The sequence below is a fragment of the Protopterus annectens genome, chromosome 9.part0 (genome assembly GCF_019279795.1).
Source record: "Protopterus annectens isolate FY-2018-M chromosome 9.part0, PAN1.0, whole genome shotgun sequence".
Taxonomy (NCBI): Eukaryota; Metazoa; Chordata; order Ceratodontiformes; family Protopteridae; genus Protopterus; species Protopterus annectens.
In genome coordinates, this window is record NC_056743.1 from 625065006 (window position 1) to 625086716 (window position 21711).

At 40.3% G+C, this 21711-nt stretch overlaps 1 protein-coding gene across 1 annotated transcript in view; it reads right to left on the reverse strand.

The window, feature by feature from the left end:
• AGER (advanced glycosylation end-product specific receptor) overlaps positions 1-21711 on the reverse strand; it is a 291830-nt gene that overhangs the window by 72480 nt on the left and 197639 nt on the right. The window contains exons 6-7 of the mRNA XM_044083190.1: positions 21427-21562; positions 6910-6939 (exon numbers count right to left, since the gene is read on the reverse strand). Of these exons, the coding sequence (XP_043939125.1) occupies positions 6910-6939; positions 21427-21562 (166 nt within the window). The remainder of the gene's footprint in view (positions 1-6909; positions 6940-21426; positions 21563-21711) is intronic.

Genomic DNA, 21711 nt, shown 5'->3' on the forward strand with positions numbered 1-21711 from the left:
TTACAAAGTGCCTGGACTGTGGAACACACTACTTCTGTATACATTAGCCTGTGATACTGATGTTTCATTTGACCCTAAATACCCTTTTTGTGGTGCTTTTGGTGTTGGACAAACCATATAGTTTTAATTAATTGGCCTGTTCTTCCTCATATTGACTAGACTATAGACTAGGTAAGTAGATATAGAGTAGAAAACAGCGAGCTAAGCCCTAGTGAAGTGCAGAACTAATGCTTCTTGGGAAATCAGAAACTATGATGGTATTTTTACTGCATCCACATACTTTGGTCAATAATATGTATGCCATAGGAGATATAAAGATAAATGTCATTAAATGAAAACTACCAAAACCACAGTGCTCAGATATTGTGTACATAATACAGACCTTGAAGTAATTGATACTATAGTTTTAGTATCTTCTGACTGTACTGAAAAAAGGAAGGAAAAAAACTATAATGGCTTAGTTGTGGTGCATAGTTATAAAAAACAGTGTTAAGCAAGAAGCATAGCTGTAACTTCTTCAATATTCTATCTGAATCCGTACCAGTAAACAGAAGGCTGATATGAAAGAAATCCTTCACATCATAGACAAATGCTACCCACAAGTACAATGTAAGCACATCCTGATAAGACCAATTGACCTTCGTGCAGAGAATTTTTTTGTTTAATAGTTAAAAGTGAATACTGTAGTACCTGGAAAAGAAAAGGGCATGAAAGTTTCTCAAAGATTTGATCACAATAGCAGAATATACTCAGACATAGCATAATTTGGAGATTGCCAAGAATGCCAGACACAAATAAATAGGATTTAAAAGAAACTTAAGAAGACCCCATATCATATGACTACATCACAGAATGTGAAGTACTGCAGCAGGAATATGACTGTAGTTATGTAAAAGAGAGCCATTTTGTAAATGGGACAGGGGTGAACATCTGTTTGATACAGTGACTCAGTTCCTACGACATACAGCAACTGCGTTAAAGAATTAGAATGATGGACAAAGGATATAAAACATAAATCTACCAATAAGTAAAACAGGTAACTGAAAAAAGCTGTACTGGTGAAATAATGTCTATTAGGCCTAAAGTGAACAGGAAATGGTAGGTATGAGATCATACCTCCAGGAATATCTACAGAGAGCTCAAAGAGATGTGTTTGCATGCAACAGATTCAGCAGAAAAACTGATAAAGCTAAACAGAGAACCATAAGGAAAAATACTAAAATGTATAAAGTTTTTTGTTGTTTTTTTTTTTTTACCCCATAGTACTTTGCAGGGCAAGACAAGGCTATATTAACCAAGCTAGAGAATAATATGCTGTTTGTGTGGAGGAAAAGGAAAACAAATATTTGAAAAGTCCTGACAGAAAAATGTTGTTAAATGGTTTACATTTACTTTGTGATTGTGACTTTGGTGGTCACACTACAGATGACTGAACTATCCAGGCATTACCTCAAAAATAAAAATTTAGATATCTGTGGACAGTAGCTAATTACAACTGGAGCCTTCTAGATTACAATTTGGCACTGGAAAGTCATTGACATTGTCAGATATTTAATTAGTTCAATAGTATCCTTCACTTTTCTATTACAGTTTTATACAAACAATATGCATAATATAATATTCCAATAATTATTTCTCTTCACAGTATAATTAATAGTAAATAAAATAAAAATCTAAGTACTGATTTATCATATGAAACTGATGACATCTGTTATAAACCTATCGGTCTGTGGTTCTTCAAAGGTAATTCCCTGCCATTTAGCTTACCCTTCCTACTTACTTGGTATACTTCTGCACCTTCACTCTGTTCTTCTTCTTCTAACTTCTTTCTTCTTCTACTACTTCTTTCTTCAGTTCTTCTTCTGTTCTTCTTCAGCAAAATATAGGCCGCCCAAAAAAAAAAAAAAAGTAAAAATCCAATGGCAAATTAACTTATCGGCGTTAAATCCTTCCTGTGTGACTGACTCCGAATCAATCCACAACACAACTGACTTACTGTTTGATTCTCGCTCTTTTCCCAGCACATAAAGCCCGGGAAGAGAGCGACAACCAATCAGCAGCATTTAGCCCAGCCAGCAAGCACGTCATGTACGTGCCTGCGGACGTCGCAGTCCGAGCCCCTTCCAATTCTATGCGGTTCTGGGCATCACAATGATGCCTTAATTAGCCCCCCAGACTGCAAGAAAAAAAAAAATCTTTAAAACCACCGCAACCCGAGGCGGTTAAAGTGCGCATGCGCGTACTTGCTGAGTCGCGGACTCGGAGACAAACAAAGTAATTTAAGTAAACGAACCAAAAAAATAATACTGTGCTACTGTCAGTCTCTGTCACACAAAAAGGTACTTTTTCTTTTTTTTAGCTGAGGGGGCTGCAGTCTGGCAGTCCGATGCCACGAGCCGCCCCTGGTAGATAGGAATATTAGTAGCTGTACACTGATAATATTGCTTTTCAAATTTTTTTTGGCTTTCTGATCTTAATACTTAAATACAAACTGAAATACTTGAACTTTGGCTGCTATACTGCTAAAAAATAAACACATTTTTTGAAGTTATTAACCTTACCTTAAAAGGTAGATGGATTAGGTTCATAGGTTCATACTAGGCTATCTGCCCGAGGGCATTTACAAGCCTAGCCCATAGTTTTGTGGCTTACGCCACCCCTTTAGTATGGGGAACTATACCCATTATTTTGCTGTGCCTCTGTTGAGCAGTGACACTGAGGTAATCCCTGGGGTATATCTGCGATCTCCCATCCATTGGTCAAGATTTCTCTTGAACAAGGCCAGCGAGGTGCTCTGCCTCACATATACCGGGATTTTATTCCACAGCATAGGAGTCTTTGGGTGATGAATCTATCCCTCCAGCACGCCCTATTAATAGCCGTGTCGAGGTTTAAGTCTCCGCCCTTGTGGCTCTGACGGATCTAGATTTTTTGAGGTGAAGCATATTCATCAAATCTGGGTTTGACATGGCCTTGTATGTTAGGCAAAGGTCGCCTCTGAGCAAGCGGTAAGTGACTGAATAGAGCTGGAGTTCTTTCAGTCGGGCAGCATAGGACAGATGTTTGAGACCCTTTATCCTTTTGGTGAGGAACTTGTGTGGCCTCTCCAGCTGCTGCAAGTGTCGGGTCAGATACATTCCGAATGGGGCATTGTACTCAATCATTGGTCTGATGAGTGATGAGTATAGGGAGACTATGACCTCCCCTGATCTAGATGAGAATCCCTTCATGATAAGGTGGGCAATGTAGAAGGTCTTCCTAACTACTTTAGCTACATGGGTGTCGAATGACAGACTACTATCAACCTGGGTCCCCAGGTCCCTGATAACTTCTTCTGTACTCAGTGGATTGCCACCTATTTGGTAGCTAGGGGTAACCTTGTTTTTCCCGAAGGGTATGACTATGCATTTTTGGCATTTAACTTTAGGCCATGGCTCTGGCACCAGTTATCCGTTTCTGTGAGACCCTTCTGAAGGATATCTGTGTCAGATGTGTTTTCTACTATGGCCCAGTTTGCAGTCATCTGCAAACTTTGTCAGCCATAACCCTCCTGTGTTTGCTTGTACTTCGAAAAGTAGATGCCAAACAAGAGTGGGCCCAGGACTGAGCCCTGTGGTACACCACTTGTGACAGGCTTTGAGTCTGACATGGCGCCAGCAACTCTGACCCTGTGGGTTCTGTCACTCAGCCAGTTTGCAACCCATCTTGTGATGTATGGGTTAACATTTAAGCTGATGAGTTTTTCAATGATACCCGAGTGGGTATTGTATCAAAGGCCTTCGCCAGATCGAGGTAGGCTGTATGGACTGCCTTTCCTCATCAATGGCTTTGGTGACTGTTTCAAAAGTCAACCAAGTTTAGAAGGCATGATCTGCCTTTGACAAAGCCAAACTGGGATGGATCCAAAGTCTGCAAATTCCCTATGTCTTTATTTATGAGGTCCATTATGATCCTCTCCATGGCTTTGCAGATAAGGCTTGTCAAGCTAATGGGCCGGTAATTTCCAGGGTCGGTGGAGGCACCGCCTTTGTGAAGTGGGACCACAGTTGCAGTGCGCCACTCCCTGGGTACGTATCCAGAGGTAAGACTATGATTAAACAGCTGTCCTAGCTGTGGGTTTAATTCCTCGTTGAGTTCGTGGAGCACACAGCCGGGGACACCATCAGGTCCCATGGATGCTGTGTTTTTTGCTTTGGAGAGAGCAGTTCTCACTTGGGCGTTGGAGATGTTTCGTAGGACAGATTTCTTACTGCTCCAGCTTGTCACAAATGCCAGAAAGCATTTGTAATAATGTAACATTTAAATTTACATAATGTAACAGCATTATTTACAATTACTGTATTTTATGTTCCTACCTGAAACTCTGGTAGTACCAAAACTTTTAAAGAAATTCTGTAAGTTACTACCCCTTCTAAAGATAAGGCTTGGTTGTGATGCTAACGTGAACAATAATGCATCATCAAAAACCTTAACCCAGTTCTCTTTAAGGATAGATTTGATGCAAAAAGGATCAACAGAAAAAGCAGTAATAAAAGAAACTTGGGAACTTGTACAATTAGACGACCAGATACAAAATGGATCACTTCCTAGCTAGATAGGTTTAAATTTTGAATGTATATCACAAATGACATCACTAATGCTGACATCAAGCATCACAAAAAGGATAACTCCTATTGAGGAACATTCTCTTAAGGGATTCAACTTCACTCCAAAAGATGTCATCATTTGAAATCACCCATGAGAGTTGGATAAGTTGCCTCTTTATTAAACTCTTCTTATGATTAACTGGATGACGGAAATAAACAAATACGATTTGGAAAAAGTGAATTTCCTATATATAGTGGACTGAAATTGTTGTCAGCAGACATCTTTTGTTATAACATATCTAAATAGTGCAGTGATGGCGAACCTTTTGGGCATGGTATTTCTGTGTGTGAAAAATTTTGGAGAATGCCTTTCTTGACTCTGCTAGCGTATCACCCCCTCCCCATGAACAAAAGAGAAACAATTCTTTATATATTCATTTATTTAAAAAAACTACAGTCCAGTTGTGTGCTGTTATATATTATAAATGTAAAAGAAAAATCTGTGACTTACAATAGAGAAAACAATATACACAGTGATAATTGGGCTTAAAATAGTGCACCAAAACATTACCCTACTTTTAATAGTAATTTTGAATTGAACTGAAAAACTATGGAGCGCACAGCATTTGATTTGATTAACATCATTTATTTATTTATTTTTGCTGAGTTTTAATAGATAAATGGAGGGTCACATATTTCTTGTATTTTTATTAATTCAGTTTCTTTGGTAACTTGGGTGTTGGTGACCACTGGTGTGTCACCCAAAACATCATGACATGTCACCTTTGACACACGTGTCATAGATTCACCATCACTGAAATAGTGAATATAATTATCAGTGCATTCAAAACAAAAAATTAAATGAGATGAGGTATAGCTTAGTGGTAGAGCACTTAACTGCAGATCAAGTGGTTTCTGTTTCAAATCTGGGTGTCCCGTGGTAGGATGACTTTTAGGGTTGGGCGTGGTATAATGGTTAAGCTGTTCACCTCACAAATCAACGTACACTCACCTTGGGAAGCATGGCTAGGCTTAAAAAGGCCCGCTTTGTCATTAGCCTAGTAATCAATTATGAACCTACAAGCAGTCTCAAACTCTTCCCTTGACTAATAAAGAGACCAGGAGTGATAGGCTACTACTCACACTCTGTATCTAGCCACCGTCAGCATTCCTGAATTGCTTAAGTAACCAATATTTTGTTTGAAAACTATGTAGATTCACTATTTAGTGTCTCAGCTTTTGCTCAGATGCCCAATCCATGCTTCCAATATTGTGTCCATCGCCAACCTGTGAGTTTAAATCTTGCCCAGTCTTTCATGAGCTTTACTAAATCCTGTCCCCCATTCCCTCCCATAAGCCAATCACAATCTGTCCTTCTCTCTCTGTTCTTCTCAATAAATGTTTACTCTGCAGCAGCTCTGCCTGTTTTTATAAAGTTTATAGCTCAGCCTCTTGTTTTGTAGCGCAGGATACTGGTATATCTATTGTGCATTCTCTAGTTGCAGTGCACTACTGAAATGCTCCTCATTCATTCTTACTGTTACAACTTCCTGTCTCAGTGTCCCAATGTCTTGAGCAATATTGTCTGGCATTGCAGTAAAAATCTCACATTTCTCATCCATTTAATGTCCAGTCAGTCTGGAAGTCCAGCTAAAAATGCACAGAACACTCCCAAACAAGTTTGTCAAAAATTAGGAATGTATACCCCTTTACCATATTAAAAATGAAACTAAACCACACTTCCAAGTCAGACCATGAGGATCATTCTGCTGACATCAGTCGGGCACCACAGCACCCTAAATAATTTTGCAGGAATGTTGTAAGAGAGCTCCTACAGAACTCCTGTTGTGATACTGAAGATGTTTCTTGCAGAAAGGTCTGTAAACAGTGAAACAGAATGCCTGGGTGGGCTGGCAGCTGTAATTCTAATAGTAAGACTCCACAAAAAATGAGGGGAAGAGGTATTGCAGAAAATGAGATCTCACTTACCAGTATAACTACATCTGATTAACTGTGTTGAAGAAATTACCAACAAGATTATAATAAAATAATCGCAACTCTTGATTTTAATGGAAACTCTTATTTTAGTATATTTTATGAGACTAAGAAACTCCCCTTCCAGTTTTTTAATATTTTGCCTGGAGTCAAACAAAACAATTATTGCAGTATTTTATTGAATACTGTCATACAGAAAAAGTACAGGTAATAAAGCTGATATTTTTTTGTAATTTCCTACTGTAAATAAAATATTCTGTAATGTTGATAAATATTGATTTAAATACAGTCTTTAAATTATTGTCATATAATTTTATTCAGATCTTACCTCTCACTACAAATTCTTCAACTGGTCTATCTGTGAAAATATAAAAAAAAACAAAAAGAATTAACAAAGAATATTTTTCACTTCTAAAGCTTTTCAAATGATTGTAGTAGATGACTGAAGTATTAGGATCTAGAGCTAAGTTTTGTTCAAGCTGTGTAAGTCACACATTATTCATGAATATACATTTTTGATTAAATATATTTGATAGTTTTGATGTCAAGTTTAATAAGAAGTCCTGTATCATAACAAACTAACTAACTAATAGAAAAAACAGTCAGCACACCCACTGCTCTCTGCTTAAATTAAGTAACACTACTTAAAATCATCATTAGCAAATGCCAGGCAAGGTGGGGCCCAAAGTATAAACTTTAACCAATGCATAAACTATTGGGGAGATATTATTCCACACGATCTCTTCAAGTTTGAAGTCTATATATCTGAAAAGGCAGAGGCGAGAGGCAGTTCTGAGAAAGGCAGCTACAGTGGTATGGAATTTAAACCAAAAAAATTTGTAAAAGAAATCTTAAAGGACTTCTGACTATGTACATCGTAGAAGAGTTGCAGGGGTTACAAAGAATGCATGTAAACTGAACGGGCAGATGATGCATTCCTAATGCTGCTCTGTAACATCTTTCCAGGAGGCAGTCACTGCTTGGTTATAATTATTTTCTGTACAGAGGACTGTATACTGACTTTTCTACTTTTAAAGTTGCACACCTCCGTTTTGGAGGACATTGTTATTTTCCAAAGAAGTATTAAAAGTCTCAATTATCAGATGCCAGATTTTACAAACTGCATTCCTTGTTGTGCGTTTTACCACAACTTGTTGCAGACAGTTATGTACGGCAAAACAACTTTTCAGACACTGCACATCTGCAGGTGATTGCAGCCTTTAATGCTTTTTCACTTGAAATGTTTGTTTTAGTTTCTGTTTGTTCCCATGTCTGCTGACCATTAAGCCTCCTAAGTGTGACTTGAGGCCATTCATTCCCCTGTACCAGAAACTCCATTCAGAGGCAGGATCCATTGGGAGCCATTATCTAAGTAGTCAAGAGTGTGCTTTGGTCATCTGCCTTTGCTCTGTCATCCTCTTATATACTGCATAGGCTGGCATCCTTCACCTGGCAAAGTTACAGTGGCTTAGCCCTGGATCACAGATTGTGGGTGACCACATTATGCCTTTTCTCAGCTATTGTTGGGATGCCTGCATCAATCAACCAGTTAAGTTTGTCTTTTCCCCCTGCCTCCAAACTAGAGCCCTAAGGCATCCATACCTGTCTGTACCCAGCTGGGAGTTCCCCCTTCGGTCAGAAGCCTGCATAATTCTGGGCATAGATTCTAGAGATGTTTCCCCTATAGCCATAACTCTTAAACCCATCCCTTTGGTGTTTGAAAGCAGCACTGTAAGATGTCCAATGTCCTCCCTCTGACATGCACATGCTTCAACAAACATGACCCCTGAGAGCTACAGTTAATGGTTTTGAATATCAAGCCTATATCCTTCAGACAGTGGCCATTATGCAAGCCTCTGCTTGCACTGGAGCACCAGCTGACTGGGGGCATGGTTGTTGTAATGGTTAAGGTCTTCATCTCGCAAACACAAGGTACTGGGTTTGATTCTGACCTCTGGTCACTGTCTGGTTATTGGCTAGCCTTGTAATAGTCTGCAGGCTGATTGTCTAGTATTTATCAATGAACCTTACCAATGAACTCTCTTCCCAGGAGTGGGTGAGAAGACATAAGTCATTTATTCCCATTCCCCCTAACTACCTGTCTCAGCTTCTGTACCACTCTTCTGGCTAGGAACATCTGAGTTGTAGTCAGGACTTTGTATGTCTGTGCCACAGAGCTGGGGAATATTATTTTATTTTTTTCAGGAAAGAGAAATGAACTACTGAGACCCTCTTCAGTAACAATCTAGTCATTCTGCAAAATACGAGCAAAACAGTGATTCAAAATAGTATTATTTGTAGCTTAACAGAATATTACACATTATTTATTTATTTATTTATTTAAGGGTAGAGTGGACAGACAACTTTCTTTCAGCGCTATCCACTGACAGTAAGAGTATTAAGCAGAATATAATTATAAATTCAAAACATACTGGGAAAGAATTGTTACAGTATGCAAGTCAATGCACAGAACAATGATACATAAACATTACCTCCCTTTAACTTAACAGTATATAATATGCAGTTACATACGTTGATTTTTGTTACAGTGTTCACTATGGCTGGACATGGGATTCTTATTAGTAATTTTTATAGGATCATAGGAGGTTACTAGGCTAACATCTCTAGAGCCTTTTTAAGCCTAGCCATTCATGTTCCAATTTTCCCAGTTATCACTGCCCACAGGCTAGAACAGCTTTGGCATACTCTTGTGCCTTAGTGCATCTGCAAACTGCCCCTGTTCTTAAGGGCCACAGGCCTCAAGCCAGGGGTGAGTTTGCTATTTCCCATCCATTGGTCCACAAATGGGTTTTTACTCCTAAATAATAGTGCTAAAGTAACCCAAGCTTTAGGCCCCCACAATGAAGGAGTATTCTTATGAGTAAGAGGTACAGTGACGTAAGAGGGTTTAATGAGATGTGCAGGCTCTGGATAAATGGCATCCCAGTGACATAAGAGGGTTTAATGAGATGTGCAGGCTCCAGATAAAAGGCATCTCACAGTGACATAAGAGGGTTTAATGAGACGTGCAGGCTCCGGATAAATGGCATCACGGTGACATAAGAGGGTTTAATGAGATATGCAGGCTCCAGATAAATGGCATCTCACAGTAACATAAGAGGGTTTAATGAGATATGCAGGCTCCAGATAAATGGCATCACAGTGACATAAGAGGGTTTAATGAGATGTAGGCTCTGGATAAATGGCATCACATTGACATAAGAGGGTTTAATGAGATGTGCAGGCTCCAGAGAAATGGCATCTCACAGTGACATAAGAGGGTTTAATGACATGTGCAGGCTCCGAATAAATGGCATTACAGTGACATTGTTGTTGTGACTTTCGGCTTTTCCCAGTTAGGGGTCGCCACAGCGGAACTCCGGTCCGCTAATGATTGGCAGTAGATTTTTACGTGCCGAGTTGCCAGCCCTGACACACAGCCTTCAATGACAGTATGCCCATTCATGCATGTCTCCACACAGAAGATGCTCTAGCTGAGAATCAAACAGGACAACGTCTTACTGTGAGGCGACAACACTACCGCAGCACCACCACCGCAGTAAAATGGCATTACCTTGACATAAGAGAGTTTAATGAGATGTGCAGGCTCCAGATAAATGGCATCTCACAGTGACATAAGAGGGTTTAATGAGATGGGCAGGCTCCAGATAAATGGTATCACAGTGACATAGGAGGGTTTAATGAGATGTGCAGGATCCGGATAAATGGCATCACAGTGACATAAGAGGGTTTAATGAGATGTGCAGGCTCCAGATAAATGGCTTCTCACAGTGACATAAGAGGGTTTAATGAGATGTGCAGGCTCCAGATAAATGGCATCACAGTGACATAAGAGGGTTTAATGAGATGTGCAGGCTCCAGATAAATGGCATCACAGTGACATAAGAGGGTTTAATGAGATATGCAGGCTCCAGATAAATGGCATCACTGTGACATAAGAGGGTTTAATGAGATGTGCAGGCTTCGAATAAATGGCATTACAGTGACATTGTTGTTCTGACTTTTGGCTTTTCCCGGTTAGGGGTCGCCACAGCGGAACTTCGGTCCGCTAATGATTGGCAGTAGATTTTTATGTGCCAGGTTGCCAGCCCTGACGCAGAGCCTTCAACAAAGGTACGCCCATTCACGCATGTCTCCACACAGAAGATGCTCTAGCTGAGAATCGAACAGGACAACGACTTACTGTGAGGCGACAACGCTACTGCAGCACCACCATCGCAGTAGAATGGCATTACAATGACATAAGAGGGTTTAATGAGAATTGCAGGCTCCAGATAAATAGCATCTCACAGTGACATAAGAGGGTTTAATAAGATGTGCAGGCTCCAGATAAATGGCATCACAGTGACATAAGAAGGTTTAATGACATGTGCAGGCTCTGGATAAATGGCACCACAGTGACATAAGAGGGTTTAATGAGATGTGTAGGCTCCAGATAAATGTCATCATTGTATGTAGAGAGCCAAAAGTTGCATAGTAGTTTCAAAAGTGTTTTAATTTTATTAAGGAAGCAGGAGGGAATCTTTGGCCTTTGCTGGGCTGGTAATGACCTAGCCTTGCTGTCTAAATTCCATTTAATTGGAGCTGCTCTTTGCTTGGTGACTGCACCAGAGTGACTGAGAGATTTTGCTTTTTCCATAGTCATCCACTACTGAATCTACAAAAATAAGTATTATTAAGCTTCATTTGCATTTTATTTACTGTATTTTATTTATCTACTGCTTCATTGCTGACATTTTGCTGCATTCTGGAACTTTATAAGCTGAATTGTTGCTTTAAGACACAGGCTACATTGTACCTACTTGCTTCAGGACTGCTGTACCTAGATACTGTGTTTGGTTACACTTGGGCTCTAAAACCAGCCGTATTACATTAAGAGGGTTTTTTTCTGCAGTCTTCTGGCAGAAGTGTGCTGATATAAACTCATCCAAGCTGGGGATTGCTGAAAGAAGGCTCAATGAATGCTTTCCCGATTGGTAGATAGCTTTATACTTGTTTATTTGTGCTGATAATTAAGCCTCATGTTTGTGCGACGCACACACCAGTGTCTCAACAAACAAGCTCTTAAGGCATAACACCATACAACCAAATGTTTAGGTCATAGGTGACGCCTTAGTTAGACATATGGCTGTCCCTCTCACCAGGCTGGATAAAGAGAGGGTTATGGTTTGCTGCCTGTCAGGTGCCAGGATCCATCAGGTCATTCAAGCACTCAAGTCAGTCAACCACAAGTACCAGTATGACTCCATCATAGTCCTTGTGGGTGTGAATGATTTGAGACTTACCTCTCTGGAAAACGTAAAGAGAGACATGACTTAGCTCACACCGATTATGTGTCACAGACAAGTAAGAGCCTAGCCTTAAGCAGCATTCTACCTTCACCAAGGATGATGCCACAATACAAACAAAAAATGATTGACTTTAACAATTGACTTAGCTTCTGATGTTAGTCCAAGGGGATCTAACATCTGTCAGCCTGGTAGGACAAGGTCGACAGACCACACTGCTTTGCCAGAGATGGTCTGCACCTGTCTCCTCTAGGCTTTTTAATACTGGCAAAGGCATTCACCACCCCTGTTGTTCCCTTTTTTGTCAATGTCAAAATAATTGACCTCCCAATGTAATAGAATCTTCTCTGGATAAACTCAAGGTACTGCTGCTCAGTGCTAGGAGTCTGAACAAACTACACTCCCTGGAAGCACTCCTTACCCTGGAAGATGCTGATATCTGTGCAATCACTGAAACTTGGTTCAAAGCCGTGGAAAGCACCCTGGCCGAGCAAGGCTACAATGTCTTCCATACATTCAGACCACAAACTGAATGGGAAAGAACTAAAGGAGGAGGTGTATCCATCTTCATTAAGGATAAGTACACCTCAAGACTGGTCAAACAGTACCTCAAACTATCAAACAAAGGAAAATCCAAGACCTCTAAACTGAATAAGGAACCAAGAACAACAAAAACTGATAAATAAATAAAAAGCGCAATGGTTCCACACAGCACTCTTTAATACAAAGTAGGTAAGCACTTTCATGGATACTCGCCACTTCTTCAGACCATAAAGCTTCTTTATGATCTGAAGAAGCAGACTGTATCCGTGTAAGCGCTTATCTACTTTGTATTAAAGTGTGCTGTGTGGAACCATTGCACTTTTTTATTTATTTACCAGTACCTCAAACTACTCCATGTCCAATTAACCATATTCAAAATTCCCTACCACATCCTTGCTTAGCTATAGGTCCCCCAAAATGAACCAGAAAAAGCATACCATGAACCTGGACCTACTGGAGTCACTTACTGTGCAGCCTGCCACCTTACTCATGGGTGATTTTAATTACCCTACCATTAACTGGGGAACATACATGACCACAAATGTGCTGTGTCAGAGGTTCTTGGACTTTGTCAATGCAAAAACCCTGGAACAGCTAGTGAGCACACTCATGAGAGGCTCAGGTATCCTGGATGTGGTGCTCACTAACATGGGTGGACATTATGCTTCCCCCTGTGTGGTGTTCTCCTTCGTAAGATCACACCATAAATCAGTGTCTTGAGAAATAATTATAAGGCCAGATATCCTATCAAACTCAAAAATAATTAAGAATTTTTCCAAGACAAATTACCCCCTACTAAGTGATGCCATAAGAAACTTCATAGCCCCCTGAGCACAGAAAACATGGACGACTATGCAGAGGTGTACGCCAAAACCCTGTATAATCACTTAAGCAGTTGTTTAGAATTGCCTGTTCGGGACTGGATTAAAACCAAGTCTTGCTGGAAAAACAAGCCATCCTGGTAGACCCTCAGTATAAAAGAAACTAATGCCAAAAACAAGAGGGAATTGACTCAGCACAGAAAGAAATCCATCAGTCTAAACAAACAAATTAGAGATCTTCTCAAGTCCTCCAAGGCAAATTACAAAGCAAAAATAGCCTACCTAGCTAAGAAAAATCATAAGGCATTTTTAACTACTTCTGAAATCTTAAGGGGAATACCCAGCTACGGGCAGAGCTTGTGGATGGCACCACCCATACTCAACTGGAGAAAATAACAAACCTGCTAGCCAACAGATATGGATCAAACTTTACCCTCCTTTCCCCACTGGTCATCCTTCATAGTATACTTGTCACCATTCCTCAGCCTATTATCTCAAGAGAGCAGGTCACTATCTATGGCCAAAACATGGTATCAATGGAACCAGACAACATTCCAGGTTGCCTCATAAAAAAACTTAAAACATGACTTAGCAGAGCCACTTGAAACACTATTTAACAATAGCCTCTGGACTGACTATATTCTGGTAGAATGGAAGACAGCAACAGTCATCCCTCTGCACAAAGGGGGACCATCAATCAACTGTGGAATTATGACCCATAAGCCTGACCAGCCTCAATTGCAAGGCCATGGAAAGAAATATTATAGACCTTATAAACAAGGACATAGGGAATCTCCAGACTCTGAGTCCAACCCAGTTCGGACTTGTCAAGGGTAGCTCATGTCTGTTAAACCTGGTTGACTTCTGTGAGAAAGTCACCAAGGCCATGGATGAGGGAAAGGCTGTGCTTACTGCCTACCTTGACCTGGCCAAGGAATCTGACACAATTCCCCTTTCAGGTGTTATAGAGAAACTCACTCAATTGGGAATTAATCCCTACATGATCAAGTGGGTAGCCAAATGGCTTACTGACAGTACCCACACTGTTAAAGTGGGTGAAGTCACATCTAGCAAAAGGCCAGTCATCAGTGGCATACCACAGGTTCTGTGCTGGGTCCTTTACCATTCAGAATTTATTTTTCAGAGGTCCAGGCAAATGTAGACGGCCTGTGGCTGACCAAGTTCGCTAACGACTGCAAATTGGGAGCAATCATTGACTCTCCCAAATACCATTGTACTGCAGAAAGGGTTAATGCAGACTAATGATTGGTGCCAAAGCCATGGACTAAAGCTAAATGCAAAAAAATATGCATAATTATTCCCTTTGGGAAAGCTAACACCTCTGCTAATTACAATATTGACAGCACTCCCCCTAAGAGTTGACCCAGTGGTACGAGACCTGGGTACCCAAATTGATAGCAATTTGAACTTCAGCCACTATGTATCTACAGTGGTAAGGAAGTCCTTCTATGTGGCTCATCTCATAAGTAAAGGCATGGCATTTAGATCTATGGACATTATAATTCCATTGTACTTGACCCTCATCAGACCAATTACAGAGTACAATGCACCCTTTTGCATGTACCTCACCAGACACCTGCAACAGCCGTAGAGACCTCAGAGTCTTCTCACCAAGAAAATGCAGGGTACACAAAACATGTCCTACATGGAAAAATTGAAAGCCCTACAGCTGATTCTGTATCCTACAGGTTACTAAAGGATAATCGGTTTCTGGCTTACAGGTCAGTCTCTGACCCAGGCTTGATGGAAATGTTAAACATTTCTAAATCAAACTGTATGAGAGTCACTCACTTCAGGAATCTTAACCTAGCCGTGGATATAAAGAAATCATGCTGGAGAGATAGATACATCTCCCAGAGACTGTCCCTCCTCTGGAACAAACTCCCCATTCACGTGAAGCAGAGCCCCTCCCTGACCCTCTTCAAGCATAATCTAGATCAATGGATGGATAATCAAAATTCACTCCTGGGGTGGTGCTCATGTCCCTGTTGGACAGAGGCAGTCGGTATTAGCCTCATACCTCACAAAACTTTGCTTACTTAAGTATCGATAATCGGGGTAACTCCAGATAAATATGGCTAGGCTTGTAAAGGCTCTTGGGCCATTAGCCTTGTAACTACCTAGGAACATTTAGTTTAACATCACACGTAGTCCATCAGTGTTAATGGAATAATAGTTGCAGTGCTTAACTAGAAACCATATTCCAAAGCAGGAATCAAGATGTCTCTTCTAGAATTTCTCTTGCTTCAGAGGAAAGAAAAAAATATTTTTTTAACAGGCAGACAAAAGTCCCTTAAGTCTGACAGACATTTCATAAAGATGGGTTGTAAAATTATGAATTATTTCTTGATGGTCAGGCCAGAATTCTTAAGTATGGAGATGTTACAATGTGGAGGAGACCATCCTGCATTGTTCTTTACACAGTTTTCATAGTTGTAGCCAAATAGTGGCCATCTGTGCAAGTGAAGTTTTTTCCCTTATTTGTAAGTGTAAAAATCCCTTCTTCCTTCCTGTCTTGGGTAACCAACACCAAGCAGCCCTGAGCTTTAATGGTTTTCCCTGGTCTGTATGGAACTGTGTAGACCTACACAGACTCGCTGCTTGCTGTGCAGGTCTGCATGTTGCTCTCTCCTATGTACTTGGTTTGACTGCATCATCTCCTTTCCTCCTTCCATCTTCCTCACACCTTCTTTCCCAAGAGCCTATAAATGATGACACAGGCCAGCAGTCTACCTTCCTCTCTCTGCCTTCCATTGCTTGTCTTCTAGCACTTAGTATCCTATGGCAGTGTAATAACTGCCACATAATCCCTGAAAATGAACTCAACCAAATTAATTCCATCTGCAAGAGATGTAAACATAGCTGATTTGGAGAATCCCATGCATGCAGTGAGTATAATACTATTTCACCCCCAGTCAAACAAATGCAACATCCTCATACTATTGGTACAAAACAGTCATATGCTGATACCATTAAGAAGTCAATACCTAAGCCCCATAGACCCCCAGCTATCCCCAAAATACATCTACTGTGTGCACTCCTCCATCAACATGTCACAATAACAAAATAACCCTAAGCCTAACAAGAATAAATCATCTTCTGGAAATAGCCTAGTAATTGGTGACTATATTGTTAGGCACACTGATTCCATACTAATCAGACTAAAGAAAGATAGGGTTACACTTTGCTGTTTCTCAGGAGCCAAGATTGCTGATATTTTAAGAACTATGACTTGATCGAAGTACATACTGAAAACAATGATCTGGCACAAATACCCATGAAAGATGCAGAAGGATTTACTGGTGCATGTGTCTGCCACAGATAAGGCTCTGGTCTTGAGTGGTCCTCTCCTCTCACTGAAAATGATGCCTATACTCAAAGAAAAGATCATTGGTTTCAATACCTGGCTGAATGCCTGGTGTCATTCCTGGGTGGTCCAATATGTGCCTTCCCAGCACAAAATGATTGTCAAGCCTACTTACATTGCAAAGGATGATCAACACATCTTGTTCAAGGGTTTCTTCTTCCTGAGAAAACCTTTCCTACCCCTACTGCACCTTTTTTAGGCAATTAATATAATGAGCATTCCAACCTAACCAACAAATTCAATTATAAACTACACAGCATTAAGGTGGCCTTTCTCAGATCCAGGAGTCTTAATATTAAACTACCCAATTTGGAGGCAGTTCTGTTGAAACAAGACCATGATTGTATAGTGACTGAGACATGGTTCAAATACATTGAGATCGACCCCTCTGTTCCTTGGGTCTGTGCTTATCATGATTTAAAACTGGAAATAGTGTCCCTGTTTCCATCAGGCATTAAAACCCTTCCAAAGTGATACACAATAGCTCTCCTAGTAAGCTAGTGGAACTCCACCTTACACTAGGTAAGAAAGACGTTTACCTCATAGATTGTTACAGGTTCCCTTCCATGGTCCCACATGATCATGATAAGTTCTTAGCATTCCTATTAAACAACCCTACTAGAGATGGATTTCTAATCTTTAGTGACTTCAGCAACCCTCAACAGACTGCAACAAAACAGGCCGTATATCTCTTGGCAGCCAGCCCTCCAGTGACAAGAAATTCATAGCTCTCAAAGTCTATATAATAGTCCCTCTAATAATATTGCAAGTCTACCAAAATACGTAGAATCAGACACTGTCAGAAGCACACATTGTCAGTTGAAATCATCTGGGTCCAAATCATTCAACCAATACCAGCTGGTAAACAACCAGTAGCCAAACAATTAATAACATGGCCCTTTTAAACAGTTGACTACAAAAAAAAAAAACTTCTTGAAAGGTCACTAAGTCAGCATTAACTCTGATCCTTGCATTCAGACTAAAAATGCAAAAAAAAAAAAAAAAAAAAAAAAAAAGTTAAACGTTTAATTGTAACAGATTTCCCGCTTAAGATAAATTTGAATGCTGCTTCTGCGTATTGCAACTGCCATTATTTAAGTTTCATGTCTTCTTTTGTTGAGGAGTGAGCTCCGGATCTTGCAGCAACTGACTGCTGATGTTTCAATATGGTTTTAAAAACCTGCCAAGCAAAGAACTCTATAACTTGTATAAGTTATCTTCTGCAGGACTGCAATACTCACACTGGCTTTTCTGAGAGTGGATGTAGCCAGAAAGCTTTAGTTTTTATTTTAAATACTGGTTATGTTTTATATGAAAATATGCAAGGTTCCACATGAAGCGAAAGGTAAAATATTTGTAAAAAAATACAATAAAAACATTACGGACTGCACCAAGTGCTGTTTATCCACTCTGAAGAAGCCATTGTTTTGCATGGTGAAAGTGCTTAGTATTCTGGAGCTTGGTGTAAGCTTTGCAGTAAACAGCACTTGGTGCAGTCCGTATTGTTTTTATTGTATTTTTTTACAAGTATTTTACCCTTTTGGGTTTGTGTTTATTTGAAAGGTAAAATATAGCTACATATAGAAAAAAATACCGAAGTAGTTCTAATAAGCACACCCAACTCCAACAGCAGATTTCAGGCCGAATATAGAACCAGCAGTCAAATTGATGACAGCAAGCATCTGGATGACAATAAGGAGGAAGGTGTGACTCGGACCTCCCATTAGAGAACCATCTAGTAATTCTTGAACCCAGAACCCTACCCTGTAAGATATTACAGCCCATGTTGGAGCATAAATTCCAGCACTATCTTGTTACAATGTTGTGTGTCTGTGCAATGAACTGGAAGGCTCCCCAGTCCCACTCTCTCTCTCTCTGTCTCTCTGTCTCTCTGTCTCTCTGTCTCTCTCTCTCTCTCTCTCTCTCGGTGTCTCTCTCTCTCTCTCTCTCTCTCTCTCTCTCTCTGTCTCTCTGTCCCTCTCTCTCTCTCTCTCTCTCTCTCTCTCTCTCTCTCTCTCTCTCTCTCTCTCTCTCTCTCTCTCTCTCTCTGTCTCTCTCTCTCTCTGTCGCTCTCTCTCTCTCTCTCTGTCGCTCTCGCTCTCTCTCTCTCTCTCTCTCTCTCTCTCTCTCTCTCTCTCTCTCTCTCTCTCTCTCTCTCTCTCTCTCTCTCTCTCTCGCTCTCTCTCTCTCTCTCTCTCTCTCTCTCTCTCTCTCTCTCTCTCTCTCTCTCTCTCTCTCTCTCTCTCTCTCTCTCTCTCTCTCTCTCTGTCTCTCTCTCTCTCTCTCTCTCTCTCTCTCTCTCTCTCTCTCTCTCTCTCTCTCTCTCTCTCCCTCTCTCTCTCTCTCTCTCTCTCTCTCTCTCTCTCTCTCTCTCTCTCTCTCTCTCTCTCTCTCTCTCTCTCTCTCTCTCTCTCCCTCTCTCTCTCTCCCTCTCTCTCTCTCTCTCTGGCAGTTGTAACAAGAGTTAATGCAAGCCGGTCAGGCAAACTGAGGATGCCCTTTCATTTCATAATGAGAAGTGAAGGATAGGTTTCCTTGGACAGCAGACCCTCTGCCACTAAACAAGATTAGATTCAAAGCTTGATGTGTAAGGAGTTTATTTAGCAGATATTTCATGCCTGTCAAAAGACAACATGCAGCAACATTGTCAGGATCCCCGGTGATGCATTATAAAGCTCTACAAGAAAATCTGCTCCCATATTGCTTGAGGCTTGATCCAAAAGCTCTAAAAATAAGCGGGGAAGGAATGCTCAGTGATATCCCACTGCCTTCAAGTCCAGAAGCTGAAATATAACAGCTCACTTTAGATGAGTAAGATGAGAGTTCAGAGGAAGAGAAGAGGCGAGAGATGATCAAAGCAGTGTCCCAGCTATATACCCTCTGTCAGTCTGTCTTAACCTAAAGGTATCTTGAGTAGAAATTAACCAGCCCCTATATATTTATGTTTATATTTATATTTATATCGGTACACATACATGTATTTATATCTATCACCTGTGTATCTCAATATCTCCTTTAGGATTATATAAGAGTTCATTGAGTGATTTGTGAAACATAAAAAACAAGTAAAAGTCTGAGTGACTAATCCACATGCTGGAGACAAAGTGCCTTGCGTTAAAAACTTTAATTCACAATAGAGTTTAAGTGCTTTTGTCCCTAAGGACTTCATCAGTCCTGCATGTGGATTAGTCAGTCAGCCTTTTACTTTTTTTTTTATTTTACCCAGTTGGCCTGTCTCATTTTACTTGATTCATGAAGTATCTTGTAAGCTTAGGGAATAACTTTCATTAAATGTTGAGGAAATGATGGCTATGATATATAAACAGCGTGCCTGAGAGCACATTTTGAAAATAGATGCACAATACAGAACTGTTAGGTTCCTCTTAAAAGCAGAAAGTGACAATGGAAACTGCACCACCTTGCAGCCTGTGAATGAAAGCTGGAAAAATATGGGACAAGGTGCACCTCGTGACAGAAAGTAGGTTCTTTAGGGTGAACTACAACTCATGAAACAAAAAAGTTCAAGGAGAGGAAACTGGCTAATGGAATGTAACTTACATCCTAGGTTAACAGCTTTAGAGTCTTGGGGAAAATGTGAAGCAATGTGTCAGGCAAAGCCAAGTCAGTGAAGCAGTGATTTTAGCAAGTTATACAGGAGTTCAGGAATCAGAATACGTTTGAATTTCAAAAGATTTCCTAGAGAAGTGATACAGCATGGTAAATCCTACATGCTGGAAACGAAAATAATAATTTTGGTTATTGTTAATCTGGATTGAGCTATGATTTGAGAGAGGTAAAGACAGAGATAACCAAGTTCATGAGGTTATGATGCATAACCTTGACAACATGGCCTACAATCAAGGACAACTTCTTCCTGCAGATGCTGCACAGACCAGTTTACTTCAGAGTATAGCTTCAAATGCAGTCCCATAGTATAGTACAGCCTATCTTATTTGCATATGGGCCTTGGAATTAGAGACATTACCTTCAGATGTGTACATTTATTTTAATTTAGAGGTAATGCCTACAAGCTAAACAGGCACATATACTTAAATGTCGCGCCTGATATTCCTTTTGAAATATGACTTCTGTAGACAAGGTTCAACAAATGTGTTTCCCTGACTCATGGTTTAATGCTGTGAAATGAAAAGAGGAAAAAGTGCTGTTTTATGGGGGGGGGGGGGCTTTTCACTTTGGCATCACGTTGCAGAAGTAAAAGACGTTATTTCACCACAACACACCGATCTCAGAGATGATTATTTTAAAAAGTAAGGGTGTGGAGGCTACAGATGGATTATCCACAGTGTGCATAGCATCATGTGCTTCAGGGGGTCATGAGGAATTCTTTGACTAAATTCCCTACAACCCCATCTCATGCACATGTACACAAAGAAAAGGAGTTGCTGCTGGCATTACAAATGAGTTTGGCTCAGTTTTTAATACTGCCTTTGTGTATACTTTGTCAGTATATAAGATTCAGCAGATCCCATGTAAGGCAGACAGATGGTGTAGGATAAACCACACATTCATTTATGTGACCTAGTCCCCCAGTGTTAGCTCCCCTCACTGCTACCAGCAACTCCTGTACCACAGTCTTCAAATCTCGTGACACTCGTAATGAGTGAGAAAATCCTGTGGTGGAAACAGAGCTGGTAAAGGAGTTATGGGAGTGGTTATAATCCAAGGTGACTATCTAGTGGAAGAGCGTGTGTGTAAAACTTATACCATTTCTTTACAAGCTGGCAAAAAACAATAACAAGGTTAGAAACATAAATTACACTTACTAAACACCTTGATAGTGATGTTATCAGAATGAGAGTTGAAATCTTCATCGGTTGCTGTGCACGTGTACACACCAGCATCCTCCATAGAAATATCTTTGAGATGTAACACTTTACCAATATGTCCAAGTTCATTGTCCTAAAAAAAGAAAAGAAAAACAAGAGTTTGCTACTCTTCAGATATTCCTTTCTTCCAACAAACAATGAAAGTCAGAGGTAAAAAATAAAATATAAATCAAAATAAATCTTCTCTCAACAAGCAGTCACACAGTAAATCACAAACCAACA